This window comes from Varanus komodoensis, unplaced genomic scaffold (genome assembly GCF_004798865.1).
Source record: "Varanus komodoensis strain SLA01 unplaced genomic scaffold, ASM479886v1 scaffold5, whole genome shotgun sequence".
Classification (NCBI taxonomy): Eukaryota; Metazoa; Chordata; class Lepidosauria; order Squamata; family Varanidae; genus Varanus; species Varanus komodoensis.
In genome coordinates, this window is record NW_025336087.1 from 81,259 (window position 1) to 104,146 (window position 22,888).

Here is a 22,888-nt window from a genome sequence, read left to right on the forward strand (position 1 = left end):
AAGGCATCACCAGAAAAAAGTGACACTGATTGGCATAACATTTCTATATGCTAGTTTTTATATATAGGTACAAACTTATAACCAATAGCAATCATTTAAATGGAAATACAGGTTTTCTCATCATGCTGCGGAAGACTGTGACCAGGAGGCCTCTTCAGCCTGTTGTCCAGATCCTAACTGCTGGTGGGCAACAGTTTTTATGGCTTGTGCTTTTTAAGTTGGACTTGGGCAGGACAGCCCTTCCAACAGAGACTGCCTTCCTATAGAGGACGGTCCTCTATAAAAAGGGCCACCTGGTCACCCTAGATTTTGTTAAGTCTGCCACTTTCCCCCCATAATGGAAGCACGGTGTTTAAGGTACAAGGCTCTGAAGAGAAACATGTTTATGGACTTGTCCGCCAGCTACTTTATTGGTGCTGGAACTGCAGAGAGGGGAGGAAGATTTAGGAGAAAAGGCAGGTATGCTGCAATGGCTCAGCTGTCATAGGATATGCTCCAATTTTTGCTTAAAAGTGGGAAGTGGGGAATTCAGGCCTAAGTGATAACTCCATGTAAGTCAGGTGGAAAGAAAAGGCGAGTTGAGCCAACCCAAACGAGAGAGAGAATGAAGGGGTCTTGAAGTGTGAAGGAATCAAGGCTGTGATAGAAATCTACCCTTGGCCTCAACAAAGAGTTTGTTTGTTTGTTTCATTTTTGTACCACCCTGTAGCCCAAACTCAAGACAATCCACACTTCCTAACTGCAATGGGAGGAAAACTCAAAATTGGTGCCTGATATTTATTTTCTTAAAAAATGAAGTGACAAAGTAGCCAGGCAAGGCCTGCAATACGTCATATCTAGTTTGGCCCTGAATCAGTGGCAAATCAGCATTATTCCCAGTTACGTTGAGCCAGAAAGCAATAAAACAGGGTGAATGCGATACAGTAAGCTTCAGTATTAGAAAAGGAAATTTGCCGAATGCAATGTACTCATGAGTAGACATGTGGAAAGGATCCTGATTGTTGAGATGAACTCTGCTGATATAGGGCTTGTGGACCATTTTAATTCTGATTCTTGCTTATTGTAGAAAAGTAAGACCTTGGAGATACCACAGAACTCTAGTGTGAAGGCAGCCAACAAATTCTTACCATTTCATGAGATGATTTAATGACTTCCTGGAAGGCAGAAGATGATGTAGAAACTGTATTTTTTATGGAGCCCCAAAAATACGGTATTCCTGAGGAATATCTCCTGGTTCCTTCAGAAGATGTTGCTTTTCTATGAGAACGTATCATGGATGTTAAGTCCGTGTAGAACTGTGTTTTCACATCGTCTTCTTGGTTTTTCACCTGTCCCCATAGAACCAAATAAATATGTTTAGGATAGAGGGAACTGTCCAATTAAAAGTCAATGGGATCAAACACCTTTTGCCAAATCACTTTAAATATACAGCACGCATTGTGAAAAAGTCCTATTTTTTAAAGGGCCTTCAATTTACCAAAGGAAGGAAAATCAAAATGGCCTTCAAAGGGGAATACATACGAATCATTGCTACTCAAAAAGTTTATATATTGTAAAAGACTGTACTTTAACCCACAATCTTGCATATATTTAAACAGAAAGAATTCCACAACTCCCAGCATTTTCTACGTAGCCCAGCTGGCAAGGGCATACCGGGGCTGAAGGCCTACTAAAAGTGCCTAAATTAGGGATGTATGAAGAGTCCTCTTTGGGGAAGGGAATTCATCAGATTCCCTCAGCTCAGCTCCCTGGACTTCCTGGTGCCCAGCCAAGAGGCCCAATGAACAGGAGAAGGCATGGGATCATCACAACCCTAGTCTAAATATGTATAGGATTGTGCCTTCGTGTGGCTTCATATATTAGGAGATTGCATCCTGTCGCCCTCAGCCTAATCTCAACAGCTCTCAGGGTGCCATTGGTCCAGCTCTCTGCCAAGGGCACCCGCTTCTTTCTTTGGCAGCCTGCTAGGAGGGAAGGAAGAGGGAGAGAGAGAGAAAGGAGGCATCAGAAGGAGAAAACGAGAGGGGCTGATTCATCCTCCTCTGGCTGTGGTTCTGTAAGAGATGGTTATGCTGTTGCCACCTAGTTGTCAAAAGGCAACTGTGTTTCTTGGGAAAAGTTGGAACAGAACATGTCTCAGCTCTGTGCTTTTGGGAGTGGTTCCAAGCCGTTTGCCAGCCTGAGAACTGTATGAAGGGAGACCAAGAAATAAAGGCAGTTATTGTTCACCTTACTGGTATAATCTACCTGTGTCATAGGCCCTGTCCACCCACCGCTAGGGTCAACATAGTGCTAAGATCTGTGCCCCATGGGCTACCCGTGAGGGAAAGTAGCCACTGTCACAAAAAGGTTGCCCATCCCTCTCGTACAGAAAGGTTGGTGTACTGCTGTGCATCGGAGACTGAGCCAGGAATCTGCAAGCCTCTAGACTGAATTCCACTTGCCTGTGCCATGAATTCAGCAAGTGGCCCTGGACAACACTGTCTCCTTCAGAACCAGCCCTTACGGCAGGAGAAGGCCACTTCATAAGGCCCAGAACCCATAACACGCACACCTCAAGCACATAGGGGTGCCAAAAGCAGAAGGGGGAAAATTAAAAACAAAATGGCACCTGGAAATGCCACTGGGAGCCCCAAGAGTCAAAATGAGCCTCAAAGGCTCTGGTTCTGACCATTTTGACACTGTGTAACTTTTCTGATTGCTTTTTGTCTGCTAGTTTTTAAAAAGCACAACTATTTTTTGTTATCCCCAAATACAGGAGGCATGAGGCAATGAGACCACACAGGTGGCCACGAGGGTTCATGTTGCCCACTCCAGGCTTATACATTTGTTACTTTCAGTGCTCAAAAGTACTGTGCAAATATTAAGGTTCGCTACCTAGAGTGGCGGCACATGACTTATGCCAATAAGTCATATCAAAGGCGCTGAGGTCCTTCTCTCAGAAAAGTATTGCATGCCTCACCCCAGTTCCTCTTCCTCAGAGCGTTCCTAGTTAAAGAACGTAAGGAAAGAACTTGAATTGGCTCGCTGGCCAATGGACTTGCCAATCCCGCAGAAGGCCTTGTCAATCACCTGAAATGCGACGGACTCAAGATTTGCAGGCACACGAAATGTACTCCTTCTGTCTTCGCTCTTAATCAGCACACAATTCCCTCCATTGAAAGAATTATCAAGGACTTCTCCACGGCTTTCTCCTTCCATAATATGGTATCTAGAAAAAAAGGAGTAATTAAATCAAGAATTATTAAGCACACACGAAGAATACCCTCTCCTCCTGGTTTTTTACTTTATTTCTTAAGATTTTAAAAATTAATCAAGGTAGGCATAGTTGGCCACTCGTTAGGGGCCCCTAGCCCTGCAGGAACTGGCCAATAAAATTAGCCAGGAGTCTGTCCTGCTGCAAAACCAAGTGTTGTCCTCTAGCACTGCCTTTCCTTGTGCTCAAAAGGACATTTTTGTTTTTTGGAAGTTGCACCTTACCACATCCATGTAGTGAGGTTCCTGGGCAAGCTACTTTTCCGGTGCTGAGGGAGGGGTATTTAGCCTGCTCAGCCACAGCTGATACTGTGTGCAACACTTAGATTTTCTGACAATACATGCAGATCTGGCATCAAAGGCAGGCCTAGTGGGGCAAGTGCACAGTGTCCTCTGTTGCTCCTCCTCCTCACCAGTCCCATCCTCTGGGCGGGAGCAAAAGGTAAACGAAAAAGCAGGATGCGAGCATGAAGAGGAGGACCATCTCCAAAGGATCTTGTCTGTGGTTCCTGCTGGGCTGCAGACTCTCAACAGATGCCCAAGTGTGTCAGCCACAACCCTTTCACACAAAAGCCCTCCCCTGGTTACTCTCAGGTCACTCATTTCAGCAGCCTAATTTAGGTGGGGAAAAATAAATTTTGTTGTTGCTGTTAAAGGATGGAGTCAGGAATTCTTGCTGGGTGTGAAGGACCTACCAGGAGCTCCCAACTGACCTTCTGTCCACCTGGTCTAAGCAACCCACAGGGGCCCAGTACGGACAACATACCCGAGGCCCATGAGTTGCACACTGGGTAGGCTCTTGGCTCGTTTGTTGCACACGTTTTTTATGCTCAGGCAATTCCTTTCATCCGAATTGTCTCCACAGTCATTTTCTCCATTACATTTTAGTTTTCTGTCCACGCAGCGCCCTGTGGTGGGGACATCAGTAGCCCAATTAGTTTCTGATACAAAATTTCCATTGGGTCGGCCAGTTCAGCACCATCAAAAGCAAGCAAAAGTGGACCGCAGACCACCTGTGCAACTATAACTGCAGAGTTGCAATCATAAATGCATAGGTGCAAACCCCCCTTATTATACTTTAATTAGAAACAGAATATATCTCAGCATGATGGGGTAAGGGAGTCACTAGGGGTGTTCCGTGCCTGGACGGTGTGCTCTGGATGGGCAACTTCAAAACCCCTCTCTCATGTGCAGCTTTGTTCCCAGCTTCTCTCTGCCTCACAGCCCTGGTGCTATTTCCTTCTTCTTGGGTTGCCATCCAATGTAGCTGTCTGTAACCCTTAGAACTTAGAGGATTCCAGGAATCCAGCTGAGATGAGCATGGAGACTAGGACTGTGTCCCTTGCCACTCAAATATCTAGACAACCAATTTCAGCCATCGGGATGTTTCTCCTTGCAGGGAGGAGAGGCAGAGGCACCAGGGTTCCTCAGCAGGTGGTGATGTCTTGCTTCTCCCTGCCCCCTTCCTCAACTCCATGCCAGCTTCAAAGATGGTCTTCTGTCTTTGGAGCCCTGCTGGCATGGGAATTGTCATGCTGGCTGTGAAGGCAGGACAGCTCTCAGAGGCCAAAATCCCTTGTTCACCCTCAGAGTGCTTTTTGGAGGTCACAGCTGGGACACCGACCTATCCTTTGCTCCAACAGAAAATGTCAGGAGATCTTAGGCTGGCACCCTTAAAGAATCAATTATCTGATAAACAACAGTGTCCTTGAATCCTAACCCTTCAGCCCCCAGAGTGCCAATTTTTGGAAATGTTTCATGCCCAAGGCTATTGCGTGAAGGTTGCATCTCCGGAGGTGCACATTCAGACAGACAAATTTGGCAATATGCCTTCCCTATACCAGTGGTTCCTCTAGCTCCGTATGGTTGACCTCATGTCCTGCTTTGTTTGCGCTACAACTGTGTCTGTTCTCCAGTTGGGATCGTACCATTTTGAGCTTCCTGCCATGGGAATAGTGGGAGCTGTGGGAAGGTTGCCGGTTTGGGTGGCTGGTCTGCAGGAACTGACTGTGGCTCTCCAGGGTTTCAGGCAGGTATTTTTCCCAGCCTGATGCAGAGACATCATGGACAGAATCTGGGACCTTCTGCATGCAAAGCAATGGCCCCAACATAGTGGCTTCTCTTGGACCTGAGGTCCATTTAGAGTCCATTCAGAGCTGAGCTTTTAAGGGTGTGGTTTCCTCTTGTGGAACTCCTTGCCAGCTGACGTCAGACATGCACGGATGTCGTTTTGTTTCCAATTCCTGTCATTTTTCTTTCAACAATAAAATTAATTATTTCATCCTATTTCTTGAATTTTGGGGAAGGGGTAATAACTTGATTTTAAATATTTTTATTTTCAATGTCTATTCCTGTTTTTATTGTTCACCAGTGGAGAAACTCTCTAAATGTAGAGTGGTTAACATGTTTTGGAAACATAGCAGAACAAGGCTTGTGTATGGTTTAAAAAACAGCCTATTTTTTATATGTGCATATCAATTGTGGTTCATGAGATTAGAAAACAAAAATTACCATTCTCACAATGGAACTTATTCCGACAGTTGACTTCCTCTATGTTGCACTGTTTTCTTGGAAAGCATTGTCGGAAATCTACCAAGCGCTCTGTACAGGCTTGACCTCCAAACTGAGATGGCTGCAGTAGGGTTCTGACTCGGAACTGAAAGAGGAAAATTGGTGTGAAGACGAGAAGGGTGTGGAGTATTTTTCTCATTGTAGGTCTCCTCACTTCCATGCTGTTCCCAGAAACTCAGTTCTGCAAGGTTCATGAATCTGCAACTAATTCGTAAAAATGTAAAATTTGGACCTCAGATCACTTCCCTTAAAAAACAACAATGGCAACACACCAATAAGCCCAAGCAAGTGAGAAGATTAAACTTAGAAAGGGCTGCAGGTGGCCTGATAAAATGTCGCAAGTCACAAAAACCTTCATAGGATTTTGGGTGGTATCCCTTCCAATAGTTATCAGAACATGTGTGCTTCATATTGAAAGTATTTTGGACTAATCAGGTATAGGCAGTACATGACCCTGGACTGAATGCAGCCCCATCCTCTAGTATGGCCCCACCTCCATGCTGCTGAGATGGGGTGGTCGGGCAGTGGGCATCTGGCTTGTGGGGTGAAATTTGGCTCCTGGGCTCCCTGAAGTTGTCCACTCTGGTGCAGGTGGTCTCTGTCACTGCCTTTGTCACCACCTTTTGAAGTAAACCTGCAATATTATCCCATATTTAGATGGATAGTTCATTTGTTTATAGTGAATTTTCTACTCTGCTGTAAGACTGCCATTAGACTGTGCTCTACTCAGGAATGCTTACAACAGGCAGAATTGCTATAGCATGCAGAATGAGTCATGCAACAAAAATACACTGGATAGATAGGTAGATAATAGATATAAAAACATAAATATGTTCTATAGGGGGGAAAATCACTAACTAATTAACATCACACCATTCATAAACAGAAGTCACTTTCCTAGCCAGCAAAAGTTATTCTGGGAAGAGGCTATCTGATAAACTGAATGCCATGGGCAAAGTGTCTCACAGTGTTGGTTCAACCACTGAGAAGGCCGTGTACCTCTTGTTACCTCTAGTCCTAGTGGGATATGGAGAAAGGCCTTTCCTTGTGATCTTCAGCAGGTTAGTCTGGGACTGGGCTACTCCTGAGGCTCACTGGCATGTAAGGCAGGACAAGAATGCATGGCTGGGCCAAGGTTTGAACTGGGTGAAGGTCTTGGCTTAGAGCTCCCATCTTAGCCACAACACTACACCATAACTGGAAAGAAAGCTAGGACAAATTTTAATTCTGGCCATTTAAACATATTCAGACCAAAAACATGCAGATGTTTATAAAGAATGCTTGCAAATTCTAACTGCAAGAATGAACAGTTGGATCATATAGCACACTGCTTAGACTTGAAAGGATTGTCTTTTCTAAAATCTGGAGATGAATATGCTTTCCAATATCTGTGGCATGAAGGTTTCCAAGACAGGGCAGGAAGAGAAAGAGGAAGAGGAAGAGAAGGACTGCAGAGAGATTTCGAAGTGCCACCAATCCTCTGAGCGCCAGAATCAACTACATTTAAGTGGCCAAATGCTGCTTAGGGTGACTTCAGCTCTGCGTTGTAGTAACTTCTTCCAGAATGCCTGACTACATGTGCACCATTTGCACAGAGAACTGGGCAAAAAACCACCTCCTTGGATGTGACAGTGGGCTTTTCTGTATGAGGTTGCCACCCCATGTACCAACCTGCAGTTTCATCCTATTGGAGCACTGGAGAAAGAGCATTTCCTTTCCTGCTTTCTGCTATATAACCCCTAGGTAGCGCTGTGCTATGGTAGAATGCCACAGTTATACAAATAGGAACATGCCTTTTCTTTAGCTTCCAGAAATAATACTAGATTTCCCCACCCTGAAAAAACCTGGGAAAGTGCTCTTTAAAAACAGAAGCAAACTGGAGCATCGTAGCATTGTGCAAAGAACCCGTAAACAACCATGAGTATGGAATCACAAGCCCACGATAAATGCCTTGGGTGGTATCTGCCTGCAGCAGAAGATAAATCATTGAATTGCCTGTTATTATAAGCTTTTAGTAGCAAACAGTTCAAGAACCACACGGGAAATTTCTTGGAATACTTCCAGTTCATCTTGTTCTATTTTCTGAATTGTACATGCAGACTCCAAACACAAAGGCAACCTGCATGTTTCCTCTTTGCTGGTGCACCCTGTGATGAACTTACTTGCTTTTTAACACACGGAGAACATTCTGACCAGTTGCCCCAGTCACTGAGCTGGCAATTGGTAGGGCAGATGTGCTGGTTACATGCCCGAGATTCTCTCCATGAGCAAAATGTCTCACAAGAATTTTTAACATAATACTCATCCTGGTATCTTGCCCTGCAAAATGAAGATATTTTCATTTAGTGCTATTTTAATGGCTTATTAGCAATATTGATACCCTGCTTCTCAGCGAAACAAATCTCAAAATGGTTTGTGGAAGAATTAAGAAAAGCCAAAGCCAACAAATAAAACCTCATGCACACCCTCAATAATATCGTGAGGTTGACTGAAAAATAGTTCATGGCTGGGAAAAAGTCAACAAAAACAGATTAGTTCTCAATACATGCCCAAAACACACCAGCATGGAGGCCTGGGGCATCTCAGAGGGGCAATAATTGCATGGGTGGGCACAGTCACAAAGAAGGCTCATCTTGTACCCCCATCAAATGGAAACATGGACAACAGGACCTCTTCTGAAGATCACAGCAGCCTGAAAAGTTGGTACAGGGGGAGATGCTCCTTGAGGTAGTTGTCCTGAATTCTACTGAGGTAGTTGTCCTGAATTCCAGCATGTTGATCACAGTGGTCAGGCCACTGTGGTCCAGGAAAAGGTGCAATTCATTAATTACCTATTGTAAGCTTGTAGTAAGTACCACTGACCACAGAAGGCCCCTGTAACAGCAATGGACTCAGGTGTACCCCAAAACTGTGATCTTGTTCCTTTAGGTCTCTAATCCAACCCCACTGACCTGGGAGATCCATGTTCTAGTCTCCACTCAGCCATGAAGCTCATTAGACGACTTTGGGACAGTCACAGACTCTTGGCCCAACTTACCTCACAGGGATGTTGTTGTGAGGGTAAAATGGAGCTATGCAAGCCACTTGGGTTCCTCGCAAGAGGAAAAGAGGCATATAAATCCAATGTAATAATAATGATAACAAAAATAACAATAATAATTCCTGGAGCTCACCCATAGTGCCTCCGTCTTATGGGGACTCAGCTTCAGTTCACTGGCCACATCCAGCTCACCACTGCATTTATTCCAGAGACACAGGGGAGGATACGCATGACCCACATTGCGCATTCATCCAAAGGGCGAGGGGGGACGTGGGGGCCAGCTGCTTGCCCTGCTGCCAACGGGCACTGCGGTCTCAAAGCTCGCTGGCACAATAAAGCAACATTTGTGCACAGAGAATGTGCGGGGCATCCCAGCAAATCCAGATCCCTCTTGTACAGAAGAGCTGTATGAAGATAAGTCAGTACCTGAGCCCAAATCTGCCCACTTCCCTGTCCTCTGGTAAATTCAAAAGAGGGGGCACCAGTATGGAGCTTGGGGGCCCAGAGGGCCCCTTACCCAGTGCCCTATCGAACCTGGCACTGGCTCCAGTGTTGATTATTAACTGTAGCAGCTGATGGAGGAAGGTTTCTGTTTCTTCCATATCTTTCTCGTCCCCTTTCTGCTTGTCAAGAAAATACAAGGACAGTTATATATTTTTATGTCACAGGCTGTCTGCCATTTCAGCTTAAAGTGTTTTTTCTTTATCTGTGGTGAAATTTCTGTCATTCTGGAAGTACCCAGAAAAGATATATATCGCAATTGCTTATACCAACCGTGATCTGCTTTGCGTTCCATGGTTGCAAGTCTTTGAGCAGCTGGACCAAGAGCTCCACGGGTAGCGGTCACAGAGGCATCCGTGGCTTGTCTTGACTGAGATGTTCAGGAGGAGGAGAAACACCAAGCATAGTCTTGCCATAGCTGGAGACTCAAGCCTAAAATGATCAAAGGATATTATTACTACCACCACCATTACACTGCTTGTATATTCGGCCTTTTTTCCTCTTGTGTGGAACCCAGGCAGCTTATGTAATCTTCTTCCACTCCATTTTATCCTCACAACGCCGCCCTCGTGAGGTAGATCAGGCTGAGATTGAGTGACTGGCCCAAAGTCACCTGGTGAGCTTCATGGGTAGGTGGCCACTGCAATTTGAACTTCCCCAGTCCCCAGTTTAACACTCCCACCACCACACCGCACTGGCTTTCAAGAGATATTTGCAAATATATATGGGTTTCTCTGTATTTAAAAATATATTTGTATAATTTCAATATTTACAAATAAAGAGATATTTGCAGCTGATAAATGTGTGATCCATCCCTTAGGGAGGAGAGAGGGACGGCCGCTAGGAGGAGGGCCTTCTCTGCAGCTGCTCCCCATATTTATAATACTCTCCCCACAGAGATTCGCCTGGCACCTTCCTTACTTTCTTTTCAGCACCAGGCAAAGACCTTCCTTTAAAAAAAATTAATAACTAATTGCCATATGACCTTTGTTTTGTATTTTTTGCTGTATTTTACTGTTGTTTTTAATGTGTTATGGTTTCTTGTGTTTTTATCTTGTGGTTGTGAGCCACCCAGAGGTGCTGTTGCACAATTGGGCAGCATACTAACGTTTTAAATAAGTAAATAAATAAACACCCGCTCTTTTCTTTTCTCCTAGGCTACAAGCTTATGCACACTTCCCTGTCAGTCCGTCCCCTGGAGCACAGCAAGACTTACTTATGAGTAGATCCACACAGGACTGCACTCCAGGGGTACGTCGGATGCTTCCGATGGGGAAGCATCAGGCTGTTAACCCTCTTTCGCTCCTTCATGGTTCTTCTGCAGTGAGATGGACCAAGCGGTTGGAAAGCACGGGAGAGTCAGGTGTGGGAGATAACGATGTTTGGATCTGCTGAACGATTCTGAGAATGAGGCAGGGCAATGGCACAAGAAAACCTTTCTCTGGAAGTGTTCCAACAGGTAAAGGTGTGTGGGCAAGTCATTGGTGGCAAGATGGCACTCTCACTCATGAACAGGGTGTGGAAGCTGATGGCAGCATGAAACTTGGTATCACAGGTAACGGGTGAGCTCACACGCCCCGCTAAGCTGCCCCAAGGAAGAGCCACGGGGTGGTTGTTTTACTGGAGATTCACTTGACTCCCAACAGACAAGGTGCATGAATGCTTCCCCCTCAGTCCTCCCTCCTGTGCCTGACATCTGTCCTTTCCGGCAGAGCTCCTTGCTTCCTGCGCCGGTACCTTTGCTGCAGTTGGTTTTGCAGTGTGGCTAGCGCACAAGGTGACTTCCACCACTGAGCCGGATTGCAAGAATGCACTTGGTTTCTGAGACCTTATGCATGCAGTAGCATGTGCACAGAGGGCATTTTCTTTCCCTTTTTAAGGAGAGCCTTGCACAAGTGCGCAGGACTGCAAGGGTCCTTTGCCCATTATTTAGCATTCATTACGTACCAACCTCATCAATTTGATCCTCCCCTTCTGTGAATCCTTCTTTCAAAAGGCTGCTTCACATGCCACTTGAGGAAGGGCACCCACCCCAAACCAATTTCTCCTGAAGCCATCAGTTGCTTTCAGCTCTCCCCAAGTTTGTCACCAGTCTCCATGGTTAGCGGTCAGATATAATACAGGTTATGGAGGGGTTCAGTGAATCAGTAATGATAATGCAAATTTCAAGGCAGAGTAGCAAGGGGAAGTGGCAAGGATTCGCACATCTCAAGCAGAGTAGTGGGGGACCCTGGCAAAAATATGCCAATATCAGAGTTTTTGGAACCCCTTTCAGAATCAGTCCCTCCAGAATCCACAAACTTCTTCTTGTGCTCAGCCTGGTTCTGCAAAATGAGCCAAGCCAAGTGGAAGTCTGGAAACACTTCTGGACTCCCAGTTGTGCCACCAGCAACCTTCCCCAGATGTCAGTCTTGCACAGTGCCTGGGCTCAGTTCCTGGGTAGCACCCTGTGAACCGTGGGTGGGCTTGCTAGTGTTGCCAATTGCAGCAGCCCAAAACACCCCAAAGTAATTGGCCAGAGGAAGGCCCCAAAAGTAGTTGGCCAGAGGAAGACCACATAGTAAAAACACCACAGTTATACTGTCCCAAAGGGTGGGTGGATAAGAACAAAATGAACTTTGTGTAGCCCACAGCTAACATGCTAGCCTGACCTTGAACACAGTAATCAAAGGGACAGTGGAAACTGGTTCTAGCTGCCATGAAAGTTGCAAATGTGCAGGGAGTAAGAACATGGCAAGCCTGTGTGAATCTCGAGCAGATAAAAAATAGACTTGGGAAATGTCTGGTCCTTGACAGAAGAAAGGACTCTTTCTCCAGCACAGGAGGGGGTGTATACATTGATGTATCGATGCATTAGTTGTGTATTAGGTGACCTAAATGGTTACCTAGGGTATAAAATGCATGTACCGGGGTGCAACTTTTGAGACACTGCTTTGGGCCAAATGTCCCCTTTTGTCTCCCTTTACTCTATAGTGTTCTAGAATAGAGCTGGTTTTGGCTCTAAGTCTCATCTCAGGCTCCTTTTGACTCGGGTCTGGGGTCCACCCGGGTTTGCCCAAGCTGTTGACTGGCTGAGTTGGGTAACACTAGGAACTTGGACTCTAGGCTGCTGCAAAGTGGACTGGAGTCTGGGAAGCTGAAACCAGGGAACCTGGTGCAGCTCCCACCCAGAACCGATTTCTCTGCATGGCACAGCCGAGGGGAAACTGTTTGCCAATTTCATAGCAGCACTTGGAATCTGTGCACTTGTGCAAGACTCAAAAAAAGGGAGGGGAAGGTCACACATGGAGATGTATTTCTTCTCAAGTTTTAGAAGCATGTGGCAGAAGAATGTGGCAAGATTGAGGGAGGATGGTGACCACAATGTTCACCAGTGAGAATGCGGAGCAGGTGTGGTTTCCATTGCTCTTGTCCAGCAGCTTTCTAGCACTGTTCAGCATCCTAAAGCCACACTGCAAAGTTCAGATGTGACAATAAGCTAGCCAGAACCACAGGTTCTCACAGTGGCTTGTTCATAGAAAATAATCCATGATAAAAAATAGCTCCAGTCTTGGACAGTCAGAGGCTTATCTTTCCCTCCACACCTTTCTCCTTCCAAGTCCATCAAGACAGAGGCTTCTAACAACAGTCTTTATTATGCTAAAGTGGGCCAATCAGGCTGGCTTTAGGAAATAAAAGAGCAGTGTAGAGAAGCATCAGCATCAGCATCTTCAGTCAAGTTAGGAAGCCAGTTAATTAAGGAAATACCACTCATGCCAAGAAATTCATTCCAATCTGAACCCTTTTCCTTCTTTCCCAATCAGAGTTAGTTCTACCCTTAGGGAGGTTCCTGAGGCTTATGGGCCAGATGAAAGGAACCACAGGGGCTACTCCACTGGTTTGCTAGTTTAAATTAGCATGAACTTGGAACTGATCGACTTACCAATGTTCTCTCCTGAATTCTTCCAGTTCATTTTCAGAATTTGAGGTAACTACCCTGGAATGCTGTACTATAGGAGAAGTGGACCTAGTATCTACATGGATGTCATGACAAGTTACCCCAAAACAAACCCTCAGTGACAACCATTGGGGTTTGTTGTGTCATGTAAATCAGAGCACTTCTTTAATATTTGGCTTCCCTTTATTTCACCCTTTGAATTTCCTGTTGTAAGTGCATCTCTATATTCTGATGTCAAGCATAACACAACCTTCCAATAACATTTTCTTTCTGAAACAGCTTTCTTTTGACTAACAGACCCTTTGAAACTGAAGGGTCTGTTTATTTATTTTTTATTACATTTCTATACCACACAATAGCCAAAGCTCTGTGGGCAGGTCGTGACAATTAAAATCTTAAAATACAAGGTAACACATGCTATACTGGTTTAAAAGTTTAAAACTACAATACCGAATAGAAGCAAAGCCCAAACTAAAATCTAGCAGGGATGCAAAGACTTAAAAAATCTATTCAGTCTGAGGGGGGTTGGCCAGTTTTGAAGCAACTCTATTTCATGGTGCTCTAACCTAGAGAACTAACTGAAGCTAATGAGGTGCTATGTCATGCAAAGCTTGTCTACAAGATCTGTCTCTTTTGGTTGCAGAAGGCTGCTGTCTGTAGCCTGAAGAAATGCTACAGTTTGCATACAGAAGTAATGGACTGGACATGGGACTTGGTGGCTGGACTACAAAGGAGCCAGGGCCTGGCTCCCAAGAATAGGCAGTGGCTACTGAGCAGTCTCTGTTCTCTCTGGGCTGTTCAGTGGAGGAAGAGTACCTTGTGGGGGGGAGGGGTGCAAGCGCGTGCACACATATGTGTGTTTTAGTTGTACTCATGCAAACCTCATGATTCCCATTAACACGTCAGTTGTTCCCACTCTTTTCTCCATAGCCCTGTTTTGGATCTATTTCTGTTGGAATTCTCCAGCTGAGCTCAGTATTAGAGAGAGTTGTACCTAAAGTGGATCTCTGTGTTCAGACGTTATCTCACTAAACAAGAGCTGCTGGGACAAAGGACAGGGGAAGGGAACGTTCATGCCCTGCTTGAGAACTTTCCTGAGCCATCTAGATAGCCTTTTTTAGGTTGCTGAATTAGATAAACCCTGGTGTGATCCAGCAAGGTAATTCTTATGCTTGTTTATTAGTGCACATACAGCCCAACTTAAATATGAATTAACATCTGCAAAAGAAGGGAGACTTACCTGGGTGGACTGAAAACCATGTGAGAGGAGCCACAAAATGCCAGGTCTGGTTGATTCTACAGCAAATTGCATGGCATATGAGCTGCTTGAAACATCAGCCTACTGCCTACTCTTAACAAGTGCAGTTTTTAACGTAATCCATGAAAATAATAAATAGAATTGGCCTTTCTGATCAAACATCTATATTAGTTAATTTTTAACTTAATAGAAACTTAGTTCCAGACACATAAGCCAAATGGACCCTAGGTGCTGTGAACTGCTCAGAGAGCTTAGGCTGTTGGGTGGTATAGAAAAATAAAATAAAATAAAATAAAAAATAAATAAGATCAGGTAACAATAGCATCAAATGCATATTGCTGAGCAGGCAGGCTACTATCTTATGCTGGGGCAAATCTAAACCATAATATTGAAGTCAGATGTCCTACTCAGGATTTTAAACTATGCATTCCAAGCAATACAATGTGCAAGAACCTGTCTTGGAAAACAGAATCAGGTAATCAGGCCAGCAGTTTTGCAGAATATTAGCCACCCAAATAAAGGTGCAGCATATCCAAAATCAGCCATTTTTTCCAGAAAATCCTGTAAGCTGCTCTCCCCATCCATGACTATAGGAATATAGTAATACTAACACTTTGCTGCCCTTTAATGATCCTCCATATCTGCCACCAGAGGCAACTAACCCATTCTGTTTCTTGGTCAGGACAGACCTGCAGGGGAGCACGTCTCACCAAACTGAGTGGAGTTAACTTCTCAGGAGATGCGGAGAAGACTTTAAAAATACTGCCTTAGAACATGATCTTGAAAGGGGTTTCTCTGCCCTTTTGCAAAACCAGCTAGCTATTGGGCCTACTCTTGCTAGTGAGAGATCTGAAGTGGGGGAAGCCTGCAATTGTAGGACATACCTTGTTGGGAGCTGAAGTTCCTCCTTCGTGCATTCAAAGTCACAGGTCTTTTCATTGCAAAGCATTCTTTATTGACCAAAAGCACAAAGCACCCAGAATGAATCTCTGAGCATGCACAGAGTGGTTTGTTGAAGCCAATCTAGTATTCACCTCCAGGAACTCTTCTTATGAGCATTCCTGGCCACCATACCTTTGGGAGGGGCTTTCTGAAAATGAGCATGCCCCCTCGCTTCACACCAATTCTCTAATTGCACTGCCTTCCTGTGTTGATGATCCATCATGGGATTAAGAGTCAGGGTCACCTTGTCTGTGCCTGAGAAACTCCCCTGTTCCAAGTCTCCTCCTGCCAACTGCACATCTTGGTTATTCCCAGAGACTATCTGCCCAGCTGGGGAGTCTGGCCTTGAGATCCCTGTGATCTCAGCATGGCCCACATTCCCACCCCCTCCCCCTTATCCTTCTAATGTTGATTCTTCTGGAGACCAGCCAGCAACCCTTGAGAATGTGCATCCAAACCAGCCATCTTCTTCACTCCTGACACACCTGGATTACAGCCTCCTGCACTCATGGGTGGTGCACCAGGCAAAGACTTCAGCCATATGAAGCTGCCTATCTTGAGTCACACCACTGGTCCATGAAGCTGAATTTTACTTGTGTCAATGGGTGATGGCTTTCCATTTTCTAAGAATGAGGTCCCCACCCTGCCCTTCTTCCTGAGATTCTTCTTCCTGGAGTTAGTGGGTATCCAGCCAGAGCACCCACCATGTTCTGCCGTGGAACTGTAGCCCTGTTGTTGTTGTTAGTCACGAGGTCTAACATTCCTCCAGGCCTTCCTGTCCTCCACCATCCCCTGGAGTCCACTCAAGCTCCCACCAGCTGCTTCAGTGACTCCATCCAGCCACCTAATTCTCTGCCGTCCCCTTCTTCTTTTGCCATCTATTGCTCCCAGAATTTGGCTCTTCCAGGGAGTCCTTCCTTCTCATTAGGTGGCCAAAGTATCATCATCTTTGAGTTTCATCTTCAGTATCTGGCCTTCTAAAGAGCAGTCAGGGTTGCATCTTCTAAGACTGACCGGTTTGATCGCCTTGTGGTCCAAGGGACTCGCAGGAGTCTCCTCCAGCACCACTATTCAAAGGCCTCAGTTCTTCGGCACTCAGCCTTCCTTATGGACTGTAGCCCTAGCTATGAGTTAAGGTGGGCAGGAGTCCTCTTTTTGTGGGTGTTACATGCCATCAAATCTTCCTTAGCCTATGGCAATCTAATGAATGAAAGCCTTCCAAAATGTCCTGTCCATGACAGCTCCATTCAGCTCTTCTTTTACAGTCCTCAATCCGAAGACCATCTCCTATTCAAAGGCATTTTCAAGCTGAAGGGCTGCTCTGTGCAATTCCAGTTTAAGTTCATGAGCCATAAGAACTGTTGCCCAAGAGCAGCTGCACCTGGATAGCAGGTTGAACAGGCAGATATGCAAGTGGTCTTCCACAGTGCAGTGAGATGTTTTTTGTTTCTATGTAAATTATAATATTTTTCTAAATGTGAATCTGTGCGTGTCCATTAGCAGATGCATGTCATGCAAATCACCATCCTCTTTTGTCCTCTTTTTGGGAATTTAGTTAGGACAGCAGCTCTGTGGCATGCGAAAAGGCAGGCTGGAGGCCAACATTAGCTGTCTGGGCTACAATGGTGATGGGATGAGCCCTGCCCTATCATGTGGCAGCCCAGCATGACTTGCTTTGGGGAGCACCATGAGGTGTTGGGGGAGAGATGAAGACCAGAATAAGTGTCTGAATGGTGCTGCAAAATATTCTAGACCACTAGCTCTGCCAGGGGTGGGATCCATTTCAGGCAGCAAAATACTTGGTGCTGCCACCTGGCTTCAACTTTGATTGTCGGGCATTTTCTGTTGTAGCTGTACTTTCTATATTTTCATACTTTGCTTCTGCTCAGAGGCACTGCCTTTGGTTTTTCTAATGAAGTTTCCCATGCAAGAAAAGGCTTTTTGCACAAGCACAGAGGGAGTTCCTCAGGCTCTTTGGGTTAGAAGTTGGTTTCCTTCAAACAGTAGATGCTCAGAACATGCTCCAGAGGCATTCAGATGAAGAGAAGGTGGATTGGCACAGTCCTAAATTCCACGTACATTTAGCTTGCAGGGATAAAGTGTTAGAAAGGGATGCTTGATCCCTGAAATCGGAACCATCTGCAGAGGTCCAGAAGAAATTATCAACTAAATCTGTAAAGGGTTCCCCAGGGACCTTTTTGACTCTTCCTCTGAACATCTTCCTTCATGTACCACTGCAATGTTCATATTGGAGCATTTCATTGCCCCCAACATACAGAGATTGACTGTCTTCTTTTTTGACCGAACTTGGATGCAGAAAAGATGTTCCTCACCACCTTGTGGGCACTGGTTGGGCAGCAGGCAGAAGCACTGGGCACGGGACTCTACAGAAGAAAAACATGCTTTGGTTTTAGTCCAAAGGCATCCAGGGGCATACTTTAGAAGGGCTGGAAATATTGAGAAATGAAGAAGATAGACTCCTTCGTGCATGGGCATTATGAGTAGGAGAACCTCTTGCTCTTCTTGAAATTGCACAATGCTCCCACAAACCTTCCCTGTGTGTCCACAGGCTTTCCCCATGCATCCTGGATCCTTGCATAGTCAGGATCCCACAACACATCATCATGTTTTGTTTGTTTTAACCTTGGCTGGATTCAGACAACAGGATAATGCACTACATGAGAGTTTCCAAGTCACAAACCAGGTATCAGGTAGTTATTGAAGTTCAACTTACCAACTGAGAAACTGTACACTGAATACTGGCTGATCTCAGAGTGGGGGGGGGCATTACGTTTAATTCCAATGACATTTCTTTCCCACATCATCTTCCTCCTCCTGACCTCTGTTCTCACTGAGCTTTAGCTGTTCCTGTCTCTTTTTTTAAAAAAGTTGGCAGGACTGTTCTGTGCACTGTGCCAGGCAGCAAATATTTCATAACCTTACGGGAAAAACTATGAACATTTCCCGAATTGCACAAGAATGGTTGCACAAATGCTCTCATGGGGAGTTTTCTTCTTAGCACATGCATTCCCCCACTCCCATACAAATTGCAGCCTTTTTATAAATAGAAAACACCCCCTGTTTACAGCTGCTTGCACAAGATGGACTTTGGACGCAGTAGGGGAAGACAGGAGCATATTGAAATTGCCAAGGGTACCTGGAGAACTGACAACAGGCCCTTCCTCAAGTGTGAAGGGCTGCAGATCAGTTCAGCCTGGAAATGCTCCTGTCTGAATAGCAAGGTGTTCTAGCTGCTCCCTCTCTCCTGTCTTATCCAGGGCAGTTTGCGATCACAGTTACCCAACAGGAGGAACACGTGCAAAATAGGCTCAGAGGTGCTCTCTCCTCACTAGGTTGCATGCTCAAAGACTGAGTCATACAACTCAAAACAGCTTCTGGGGCAAAGCCATGGGGTCCCTGATTCACACCTCTCTTTTTCCTGTCAGGGTATCCATCCTTTTTCACATGTTCAAGGGCAGGTTGCCTGGGGCATATTCTGACCTCAGCTCTCAAACTAACCAGCCATTCAGGAACCCTGGTGCTGAGCCAGCTGATGCCTTCGCTTACCCACTCTTCTGCCAAAGGATAGCAGCATCCCAAACTTCCTTACCTTGAAATTTTTCAAGGAAAAAAATGGGAAGGAAAGTGCTCCAGAAGCAGGTTCCATGGTACCCAGTATACGTAGAATATCCATTCTAGAGTATCCTCAGAACCCAGCAGAAGCCTCCAAGCTTCCTGGGATGCTCTGAGGATGATTTAGGAACAAGGCTTTTATGGCAGGATCCATAGAGCCCATTTCTAGGGTAATTTTGCTTTTTTATCCCTGGAGGTCTGAGGGCCAGGTAGACAGGCCTTGTGTGTTGTTGGGAAAATTTGGATAAATCCTGGCAGAAAAACATTGCTTCTGTGTCTTTTGCATTGTGGAATCAATCCTGCACTCCTTCTCAAAAGCACCAGCTTTCCAAACTAAGTCACAGTTTAAAATGGCATTCCTCCCCTGCTCCTTTTTCTCACCTTTAGCTGTAAGCCACATTTCAGTCCAAATATATGCCTTCACAATGACTAAATAATCCTTGTTGGAATTCACAGTTTACCAGGAAGTATCTATTTTGCTAGCCCAGAGCGCTCCATGCACCCTGACCAATCAGAATGATGTGGATGCAATACTTAGGGTCTGAGTCTAGATGAGCTTATGAGTTCATGAATAGTTTCTCAGTAGCTTGAATTGACATGTCTAAGCAGACCTGGAAATGGGTTCAAGTTACTCATCTAAAGTGTCAATACACTGCAATTAGAAATATTGTAATCTCATTGTCACTGTATGATTGACTGACATTCCTTTATCTGTTCTTTATGTGATGACCTCAGAACCTTATTGTAATCCCTGCATTCTGCCATCAATTCCTCCGTACCTGTGTATGTGACCAGGAGGGTATAAAATACCCTGTAGTTGTATTGAAACTTTGCAGCGAGTTCACCTCTGCCTGCCCAGGAATGCATTATTGTGAGTCTACCGTGGGAACCTGGGCCAAACAATAAAGCCACAGATGGTCTGGACGCTTGATCTTTCCCACGAACCCGAGTTTTATTTCCTCCTCACGAATTGAAATTCCGGGATTTCTGAAAGTGTGTTTGTGTGTGTGGAGGGGGGTGTCAATCTCTGGTGTATAGGTCACAAACTGATTAATGTTGCAGTCCTAATTGCTACAAGAAAGTGTTAAATGTTAGAGCGTGCCTTACGGCAGAGCAATTGCAGGATCCAGGGCTCATACGTACCGGAGCATTTCTCCCAGTCGTAACATGTGTCGTAGCCACAGGGTTCGCGCTTTATGCTTCCTGTGGTGATTTGGACCCTTTCCAGGGCCCAGGCCAAGTCAGTGTCCCTGCTGCAGGGCCCAGCATGCAGGAAATGGAGGGAGTTCTCCCCCAGGCATTTTTCTGCCAGGAATTGGCAGCTGGGCTTTGTAAGGGGTTGTTGAGAAGCTGTATCCAGTACACAGACGTCTTCAGAGTAGTGGCTGCCAAAGGACAAAGAAAACCCTTACTGGGTAATCCAGGGATGAAAGGAGCCACCCACAAGGAACAGCTCCCCAGCTTTGTTTACAATGTCAGGAACCCTCAACTTTGTATCCGAGGCTGTTGACCTCGATCCTGCAAGCCGAATGAAGGCATTCCAGATTGCTTCAGCCTCCATCAGTTACAAAACAATAGGACTGAATTTGCAGAGGTGGCATTAAGGCAATTGCAAGAATTGTGCACATTTACTTCCAGACTAAACAAATCAACCTCATTCTCGGTGTATAAGCAGAAAAACAAGTACAGGGCAAGGAGGGGGTAAACCACATATTATAAAAGGATAAAAGCTCCCCCTCCAAGGCAAATGGCTACTGGAGACTTTCCTTTCCTTTACTGAAGTGAGCACATGTTCTGAGCATGACCACTTGAATCCCAACCGAAGAACTCCAAAGTGAAGGGCAGGGGTGAAGGAAGGCTCTACACAGTTTTAGGGCTCTCCGTGGGTGGTGGCCACCTCCCAGGTAAGATCCTGGGGGAAGAAAAGCTTGAGGGAAGCCTCTTGGAATGGGGCAGTGATGGTAAACATCAATACGGTTGATTGGCAGGAAGGAGCAATCTGCATCCTGCCAGACGCGGGGACTGCAAATGTTCAGCAGTCTGCCTGGCTCTATTGGACATGCTTGAAGGGGGGAGGACTTCTTCAAAACCTAGGGAACCGAATGGCACTAAGCTGCCTAGGTACTTTGTGGGACCCAGATAAGAGAGAAGAGTTAGCTTTTCGGAATGTTGAAAGCCATGCATTAGAAGCAAGCCTTCTGCTCACAAGACAGAGGCAGAGACTCATGGGACATCTTCATTCCACAGATGCCTTTAGTCAAACCGGTTGAGGCGGCAAATACTTGGTCATGTTTGGAAAGCCAGAGATGATCAAGGGATAAAGCAGTGTGTCTGTAGCGCACCCCTTCTGGGGTCACCTCCATCAAGCATGTGTGCATCTATGGTCTGTTCCCAGTCTCTGTTGACATAGGTGTGGGATATTCGAGAAGTCTTGAAAGTTCATTGAAAGTTCCTGCAGTCAAACACTCCTCATACATTCTCCTGAATGCTGCAGGCTAAGCATTGGACCGGGAAAGAACGTGACAGGACAAAGAAAGAGATTCTCTCTCGTGATTAAGAGGCCATCAGGCACTGCTGCACAGCCTGGCAGGGCTGGGGATCTGAGGGGGCCAGTTCGCTGGCCCGTGGAAGCTGAGACGGAGCAATGCTAGCTTGGGCTGTCGGGCAAAACACCCCTAACGGGCCCACGCCCTTGGTTAAGCCTTGCACCTCTCAGTTATTGCCATGAGGTGCTCTTGCTCGTTGACCTCCACATCCATGCCGCACTTGATGGGCAAAGAGCCAGTGAGCAAGGGGGGCAGTGGCAACTCCCGCTCCTCCACCGTCTTACTCCCAGAGGAAGAGGAGGGTGAGTTGGATGGTTGCAGCGGTAAAGAGCAGGAACAACCCCAGGGCCACTGGGCCCTCCTGGGATGTGGACTCTCGGCAGGGGCCACCCATGCTTATCTTTGCTGGGGGCCCCCAGACAGAGCCAACACGGGCAGCTGCAGCCACTCCAATATTGCGCCTTCACACATTCAGGGGGACCTTTGAAGAAAGCGTGCCAAGAGTGAGGCTTTTTGCTGTATAGCTTACCCACAATCCTCTGCCGGGGACATGCACACACACTGGGATCCGGCCTGTTTTTGGCCTGGGTTGCAAGTCCCTTGCGCTTGGGCATGAGCAGCTGCAAGAGGAAGCAATGAGATGTGTTTGAGAGACACTGAAACAGAAATGACTGAGCCACATGATAAGTCCCAGTCAGGCATGATGCTAGAAAGGAGTTTTTGTGGACCCCCGTTTATCAGCTTTTTCATTTTGTTTGTAGCCCATCCTTCCATGGAGCTGGAGTTGGCCTCTAATTGCAGCTTTGTGGCAGCCCCACAAGGAAGGTTAGGCTGAGAGAGTCTCACTGATTCCATGACACTTCATGGCCAAGGGAGAATTCCAGCCCAGGTCTCCCGAGTTCAACAGCCTGCCCCCCACATCACATGGACCCCTTCAATTCTATTCACCTTTCTGGCAAGCAAGCAGTCTCAAAACAGGAGGCTTCCAAGATGGACCTTTCCCACAAGTGGTTTGTGTGGGGCCATTTAGGACAAAGCTTGGGAGGCAACTTAGCTGGATGGTTTCTCCGATCTGGTATTCATTTTTAAATGGTGTAATAGCAACATCATGAGAGGCAGATGGTCTGGGGCAAGCAGAAGCTGAAGTGGAAAACAAGCTCAAATTCACACATTACAGCAAACAGCCTGCAAGTTAAACACAGGTT

General features: G+C 45.9%; 2 protein-coding genes across 6 annotated transcripts in view; both read right to left on the minus strand.

Moving 5' to 3' along the window:
• The window catches only part of LOC123031499 (complement component C6-like), a 29,165-nt gene extending 19,375 nt beyond the window's left edge, over positions 1-9,790 (minus strand). The window contains exons 1-6 of the mRNA XM_044446534.1: positions 9,641-9,790; positions 7,989-8,145; positions 5,767-5,911; positions 4,022-4,163; positions 3,073-3,211; positions 1,128-1,328 (exon numbers count right to left, since the gene is read on the minus strand). Of these exons, the coding sequence (XP_044302469.1) occupies positions 1,128-1,328; positions 3,073-3,211; positions 4,022-4,163; positions 5,767-5,911; positions 7,989-8,145; positions 9,641-9,783 (927 nt within the window). The 5' untranslated portion in view covers positions 9,784-9,790. The remainder of the gene's footprint in view (positions 1-1,127; positions 1,329-3,072; positions 3,212-4,021; positions 4,164-5,766; positions 5,912-7,988; positions 8,146-9,640) is intronic.
• A 6,750-nt stretch (positions 9,791-16,540) lies between these two features.
• The window catches only part of LOC123031636 (complement component C6-like), a 49,479-nt gene continuing 43,131 nt past the window's right edge, over positions 16,541-22,888 (minus strand). For all 5 annotated transcript variants that reach the window (XM_044446848.1, XM_044446849.1, XM_044446846.1 and 2 more), the window contains 4 exons: positions 22,632-22,823; positions 22,213-22,303; positions 20,281-20,522; positions 16,541-17,888 (listed from right to left, as the gene is read on the minus strand). In XM_044446848.1, the coding sequence (XP_044302783.1) occupies positions 17,671-17,888; positions 20,281-20,522; positions 22,213-22,303; positions 22,632-22,823 (743 nt within the window). In that variant the 3' untranslated portion in view covers positions 16,541-17,670. The remainder of the gene's footprint in view (positions 17,889-20,280; positions 20,523-22,212; positions 22,304-22,631; positions 22,824-22,888) is intronic.